Below are 7854 nucleotides of genomic sequence, written 5' to 3'. Positions count from 1 at the left end.
CTTGACTTGCAGTGTTTGTAAGGAATTCAGCATCCACTACTGAAAGTGCTATTATTGTCTATTCATGGGTGCTCTCTATGGGCTGATAGGCTATTAGTGCCATCAGAAGTGAATTTGAAATGCTTAACTTTAGAAAACGTATTTTCTGATTAAACAAATATCAGCCTATATGTGTGCGACAAACAGGTCATAGACTCCCGGGAACTTAAATCTTTAATTTTGTGCACAATTGTTTTGTGTTTTTTGAAAATGACATTGATAATCTTGAACATTTGTTTTTTCAGTGTGATATAGTGCAATTGTTCTGGAGGGATACGCGGAGCTGGTTTCAGTCCAAACAAATTGATCTTTCAAAGTGGACAGTGGATTCAATTAAGTTTGAAATGTTTGGCACAAATAAATATTTGTTTATGTGATCAATGTGATTTTTTTTCTTCTTCACAAATGCAGATACTTTCAAACTAAATCTTGTTTTGAACATTGGATGAATGAGTTTCTTCTTGGGTATAGGTCTCTGAAGCTGTTTAATAAGAAAAAAAATCCCTTAATTTGGAGTCAGATTGAGAGATTTGACATTTCTTTGAAAAGCCCCGTGATTGTAAAACAGTGGGTGCGTCGGTGTATGTGTGTGTTGGGCAGTGACGTGCGGTGAGGTTCATGGTTGGTGAGGCACTGACTCCTTTAGTGTCAGATTTCCAAATATATAAACCAAAAAGGGTAGCTTATTCAATTGGCTACTGGTTATTTCATATCTCATCAGCATTCTTCACAAAACACGCACACACGGTACATATTATCGATACGTAAAAGTAAGAAAATAACATGCATTTGCGATAATTCATGCAACATAAATGAGAGTAAAGAGTGGTGTACAAAACCACAGAATTCAATTCTGACCTTTAGTGAAATATTCAGTTTTTTTAAAAAACTTGTAATTCTGATACTTTAATCAATTTATTACAGATTGCTAAACAAAAAGTGTGAAAAGAAAAACAAAGAATATTTTATTTAAGGCCAAAATTTAGTTAGGACATTAATAAGACCAAACAGATTGGATGAAGGGGGCAAAGGGCCACATTTCTCATGTATATGAACCTAGTTAATTAATAGACAAAATGATCAATGCAAAATAAATCCTTATCTACTGATAATAACTTTTATGTGCATTGGTTCAGATGATACACTGTTCGATTCAAACCTTTGTTTTCAAAAAATACTAAAGAAACATTTTGAAAACTTCCTGAATAAATGTCTGGTTTTTAATAGCATAAACATAATGAAAATAATTTACTTAATAATGGTAGGGTCAATTCTATCCTTACAACATATGGAACTATTGAAAGATCTAAATTCTCTATATAACTGAACATTATATCATGCAAAAAAGGTAAGGTTGCTTAAACGTTGGTGGGGACAATTTTAGCATCCTGAAAAGTTGGTAGTGTTATGTCCCTACCGTCCCTATGCAAACCTACGCCCTTTTTGTAAAAGTACTCCTTATTTTCCTTTACCTTAAAAAAATCTCTCCGCCTCAATGGAGAGGATTGCTTCAATTAGATCGATGTGTTCTATTTGACAAGCAAGAACACACAGTGGATGTGTCCAAATGTCTAGCTAACCTTTCATCTTTCTTAGCAAAACCATGTAATCGTTCTACATATATGCCACGTTTAGAAGAGCTTACACGCTCATCGTTACCACGAAATGTTAACTCCTGTTTAGCTAGGATGCAGGTTGCATTAATAAGGTATTTCAAACTCTTTACCTTAGCATTCTGGATGCTACCGTTGAGCTTCCGCTGTTCGTCAAAGCCAAATCGATCCTTGAGCTTCCAAAAGTTTTTAAAGCAATCAGGCTTTGAATGTGAGTGGTCGAGCTCTCGTGTTTGCTGAGGCTTCGTGGTAGTTTTTTAATGTCACAATATCTCGTGTTAGTCCAGACATTGGCACAAGTTGAGAAAAAAAGGCAGGGAAAGCAGCAAAGCCGATTTTTTCGAAGGACAGCCACATAGCCAGTCTTTTCGGGTGTACCAATCTGTTTGAAAAGCGCGAGTTATCTTCTGTCCCGTAGTTTGAAGCACACCTTTTAGCTCCGGTGTTGTTAATCGCGTCCACTTTTGACGGAAAGTCCAGTTTCACGTACGCCCCCTTTCAGTGCGGCAGAGTACTATCTGCCGCAAGCTGTGCCTTTTCACTGCGGTTTTATTTCCCATCAGCAAAACTAAATATGTCGCTAACAAAAATTAAACTTTAAGGGTTAAAGACATTAGCCAGACTGTGGAAAATCAGGTCAAGTAAACGTATCTGGAAACATTATAATGGCGACATGCAGATGTACGGCAACCAGCACGCTCCAATTCCATGTATCAACCCAGTTTGTTATGGATTGCGCAATCAGAGGTGAGGCTTTACTCGTTGCTGCCGCACCTCTCGTTTCATTTCGTTATTTGAACAGGAAATGGGCAAATTCAGCGATTTTGACTATAAAAAATGTTTGAAATGAGTCATACATAAAGAGCAATGGACAAATATTAATATAAATTTGATGCTATAATTATTTTTTTGTCATGATGACAGGTGAGGCTCTGCCTCACCTGCCTCCCCTGACCGCACGTCACTGGTGTTGGGGTGGCTGAATGCAAAGATAAAAATATTTCGCTAGTAAAGAAAGTTTTGAGTTCGTTATGTCGCCCTCCTTTGGTTAAATTAGACCATGACCATGCAACTGCTTAAAAAATATACATACTGATTGTCATACGTATAGAATTCAAAAGTACGACATTGTGAAAAGTAGTGGCTATGATACAAATAACCTTGACTTGAAGTTTTCATGCGATCACTTTGAGCATTGTCATGTTTCTTCTAAACGTTTTTGTTTGTCTGTTGGAGGTGTATGTGGTGTAAACAGGAAAACCCATGGTCCTGACGTCTATACTAGGACAGATAATTTTCTCCTGGGTATTTTGCGACAAATTTTTAATACAAGGCCATTATTCGTCCTAGTGTCAACGTTTAGAGCACGTGTAAACCTGAAAACGCGAGCGCAACTACGGAAGTAAAGCGGAAGTCGCGGTACACGAAGCCGTCTGTCATGGCGGCGGAGGCGTGTCAACAAATAGCATGACGTCACGATGAGAGGAGCCCTTTCAACTCTTTGATGCTTTGATTTTCTCTTTCCGATATAAGTTGCTTTTTCGTGATGAATTACTACTCCAAATGCCAAAGAAGCAGACAAGTGTTGCTGTCGTTGGTGTGCATCTTCCTTCCTAAAGATAAGCAAGTAAGAAATCCTATTTACTTGTTTTGAGAGACATTGGAATTGTGGTGTTTTGTATTGATCATGTTTCCACATAAGCTGAATAGTGCAGCGTTAACTTTTTTTCTTTTAATTTCATTTGATAGTCTAAGCATTGATGACTGATAACTTTTATACTTGTAATCATGCAAAAAAACATGTTATTGTGGCAGTGTTTGTGTTTTCCATTTATTTTAACACTTGGGGAAAAAAATTGCTGTCTTCAATTGTATAGTTTTTATTTAAAGAGTAAACATGACTGATTGAAAACATTTAAACTTGGATCGAGGTAAAATACATTTAACTGATGTCAGTGTTATTCTGTTTTCCATTGTTTTTACATTTATAATGAAAACATGATTGCTGATGTGAAGTCTATGCTTTATAGCAGGGGTGGGCAATTAATTCCACAAAGGGCCGCAGTGGGTGCGGGTTTTTGTTCATACCCATCATGAGGACAGCCTTTCACCAATCTGGTTTCTTACAAGTGCAATCAGTTGATTGCAGTCAGGTGCTCCTTGTTTCCACTGAAACCTCATTGGTTATACTGTGTGTGCTGAATCAGTTGGAACAAAGACCAGGACCCACTGCGGCCCTCGAGGACCGGTTTGCCCACCCCTGCTTTATAGTGATAGAAAAAAAAAAAATCCTAAAATGTGTTTGATTAATTCCAGTATGTTTTTGTCTTTTACTTGCAGGTGTATACATGGCGATGATGTGGCACTTCCTTTGGCCTTCTGTCCTCCTGGGAGTGTTTTTCAACATTTGTCCAGCATGCCCTCTGGAAATCCAGAAGGAAATGAACCACTACTACGTCGCCAGGGGGTCAAGTGTCCAGCTACCCTGTGTGTACACTCACACCGTGGACTCTCAGCAGTACACGGAGGTCTCGTGGAGTATTGAGTCTGCAGACCGAGAGGAGCAACCCATCATTTGGTTTACTGGCGGCCGCTTGTATTCCGATTTGTACAAACCAATGGAAGGGAGGGTCCACTTCACGTCAGCCGATCCCCAAAACGGAGACGCGTCTATCATCATCAAAGATGTACGTCCGTCAGACACGGAGATGTACCGCTGTCTGGTGAAGAAGTTACCAGAACTGGACAAGAAGATCTTAGACCTGACAGTCATAGAGGCACCCAGTCAGCCTCTCTGCAGTGTGGACGAAGAAGACAACAGTATGACGCTGAAATGCAGCTCTCTGCAAGGCACCCCACCTTTGCATTACATCTGGTCCAAGTCCAGCGGAAATAAGGTCTTGCCTCCTCAGGCCACTGTGGACCCCACAGGAGCCACCTTGCATTTCAACATCACCGAGCGGGAGTGTGGAAGCTATCGCTGCACGGTGGAAAGTATGGTGGGCACCAAACACTGTGACCTTCACCTGGACTGTTCACTGCGGGACAACAGTGTGAGCAGTCCACGATTGCTGACAACCACTGCAGTCGCTGCAATCGTTGTCACTATCACCACACTCTTCATTGTCATAGTTGTCTTTGCCATATTCCTCTACCGCAAACGAAAAGAGCAACCCCAGGACATTGAAATGGAAAAATAATTCAATGTTGTTCATTTGTTAATGTTTGATAAAAAATTGTTGACATTGTTATGTTAAGTCTTTTACCACAAAGGCATCTTGATTTTTCAGCATTATCTCACTTTAATCTCACTTTTGAATCTAATAAACAGGTTCTATGTTATTTCAAGTATGTCGGTTGTCTTTTTTTTAAAAATACATATCTAAATGTTGAAATTGACAGAAAACTGAAAGGTTACACTTAGGGTAAAAAAAAAAAAAAAAAAGCACATTTTGTAAAGTAAAAAAAACATCAACTTTATTTCAACACCTAAAAAAGAGTAAATAAAATAAAACGCTGTAGCAGCAGAAATTATGGTGGAGTTCACCTTCAAATAAAGAATATTTACAAACAAACGCTGTAGTAAAGCATAAAGACAGGTGATACCACACTGCTTCAAACTTATATTCCTCGTAATATTTGAAAAATTAGTTAAATTAACAAAATTAAATCTTGACTTTAATAATATATGCGCCACACTGCCCCAAGGAGGCCAGACTCCCACACAGCAGCAAATCAGTAGTTATTTTTTAAATTGTTTTATATTTCTATTATTAAACATTAGTTTCATAAATAATTTATTAAAAACCTGAGGCTACACTCACTCACTTGACACTCTTGAGCAAAAAATTGGGTCTACCGCAAAAACAGAAAGAACATACCCATTTTCCTGGTGTATTCATCATCTTTTATTGAGGGACTTTTTTTTTTTATCTTCAAATTGTTCAAATTTAGCTGATTAAAAGGTGTATCTGTCATTTGTTGGATTATACATGAATTGTTTTTTGACCAAACATGAGTAAAAAAAAGAAAAAAGTTTGCTACTGACATTGTATTTTTAAACTGGATATAAAAAGTCCTCCATGTCTGATCAAATGTATTTGTTAAATAAAAAGTGAAACTAATTATTTAAAAGTGTTCACGATTAATATGTCCTATAACCTGCAAAATCAATTAAGAAAAAAAGAGGGGAAGTTAAAAAAATAATTAAAAACAAAAAAGTAGTAATATTGTGGTTTCCCAAGTGTGCACATCCTATAACTGTCCAGTGAATGTGGCCAAAAACCGATGAGATTTTAACTCGTAGAATGGAAAGACAGAACTGCAATCATATAGGCTTCCTCTAAATGATTCCAGATAAAATTCCGTTATCCTCAAAGAATTTTCCACTGGAATTTTTTTTTTACCTCCGTAGAAACTTGAAGATTGTGTGCTTGTACTGCCATTCAATGTAAACTGTTCATAATTTCCTCCATCTTGTCTGAGGCCAGTGCTTCTCAATTGTTTTCTGTTACGCCCTCCCCCCGGAAGACGTGTTTCGCGCCCCCCAACTCTCTGCAACAACTGTAAATAGTATCATTTGTTCATAATTTTTTCATTATTATAAGTACACCTCTGCTTATTGTTTTGTCCTTTTAATGTTAAAGAGAAAAAGGTAATATCGATAAATTTATATAATCGTATCATTAAATAATAATAATATAATTAAAATAAATCAAGTATAACTGTATTAACATTGTTTTGTATGTAACAGAAAAGGCCTAAAGTGCCTATGACAGCATGTTTATATCATATTTCATGCGGTATTTTATGCTCCTGAATGAAATGGACCACTTAGATGTGTGTGGACGTGATCGATTTGTTAATTCAATTTTTTGAATCCCGCACCATGAAAATGAGTGACTTCCTGGATTGAGGAAGAATGCGAATGTGACGTCAGCCGGGTCACCATCTCACAATACAGCCATTACTATGTACAGTGCTGGCCAAAAGTATTGGCACCCCTGCAATTATGTCAGATAATGCTCAATTTCTCCCAGACAATGATTGCAATTACAAATGCTTTAGTAGTAATAGCTTCATTTATTTTGCTTGCAATTAAAAAACACAAAAGAGACCGATAAAAATTAAATCATTATCATTTTACACAAAACTCCAAAAATGGGCCTGACAAAAGTATTGGCACCCTCAGCCTAATACTTGGTAGCACGACCTTTAGACAAAATAACTGCGAACAACCCCTTCCGGTATTCATGAATGAGATTCTTACACGTTCTGCTGAAATTTTAGACCATTCTTCTTTGGCCAACTGCTCCAGGTCTCTGAGATTTGAAGGGTGCCTTCTCCAAACTGCCATTTTCAGATATCTCCACACGTGTTCTATGGGATTCAGGTCAGGTCTCATTGCTGGCCACTTTAGAAGTCTCCAGTGCTTTCTCTCAAACCATGTTCTAGTGCTTTTTAAAGTGTGTTTTGGGTCCTTGTCCTGCTGTCGGAACACCCATGACCTCTGAGGGAGACCCAGCTTTCTCACACTGGGCCCTAATTTATGCTGCAAAATGTGTTGGCAGTCTTCAGACTTCATAAAACCATGTACACGGTCAAGCAGTCCAGTGCCAGAGGCAGCCAAGCAACCCCAAAACATCAGGGAACCTCCGCCACGTTTGACTTTGGGGACTGTGTTCTTTACTTTGAAGGCCTCACCCAACCCCCCCCCCCCCCCCCCTAAAATCTATGTTGATGCCTTTTCCCAAAAAGCTCTACTTTTGTCTCATCTGACTAGAGAACATTCTTCCAAAATGTTTTTGGCTTTCTCAGGTATGTTTAGGCAAACTCCAGCCTGGCTTTTTTTTTTTGGTCTCTGGGTCAAAAGTGGGGTCTTCCTGAGTATCCTACTATAAAGTCCCTTTTCATTCAGACACCAACGGATAGTACGGGTTGACAATGTTATACTCTCGGACTGCAGGACAATTTGAACTTGTTTGAATGTTAGTCGAGGTTCTTTATCCAACATCCGCACACTCTTTGGTTGAAATCTCGAGTCAATTTTTGTTTTCCGTCCACACCTAGGGAGGTTTGTAACAATGGGCTTTACACTTATTGATGACGCCGCGCACGGTAGACACAGGAACATTCAGGTCTTTGGAGATTGACTTGTAACCTTGAGATTGCCCATGCTTCCTCACAATTTTGCTTCTCAAAT

General features: G+C 38.4%; 1 protein-coding gene across 1 annotated transcript; it reads left to right on the top strand.

The window, feature by feature from the left end:
- Positions 1-4000: 4000 nt before the first annotated feature.
- Positions 4001-4852, top strand: LOC130917094 (coxsackievirus and adenovirus receptor homolog). The gene has a single exon (XM_057838182.1). The coding sequence runs from the start codon at positions 4001-4003 to the stop codon at positions 4850-4852; it is 852 nt and encodes a 283-aa protein (XP_057694165.1).
- Positions 4853-7854: the final 3002 nt, after the last annotated feature.

The sequence above is a fragment of the Corythoichthys intestinalis genome, chromosome 6, assembly GCF_030265065.1.
Source record: "Corythoichthys intestinalis isolate RoL2023-P3 chromosome 6, ASM3026506v1, whole genome shotgun sequence".
Taxonomy (NCBI): Eukaryota; Metazoa; Chordata; class Actinopteri; order Syngnathiformes; family Syngnathidae; genus Corythoichthys; species Corythoichthys intestinalis.
The sequence above is the reverse complement of the archived record's forward strand: the minus strand, read 5'-3'. Positions and strand labels throughout refer to the sequence as shown.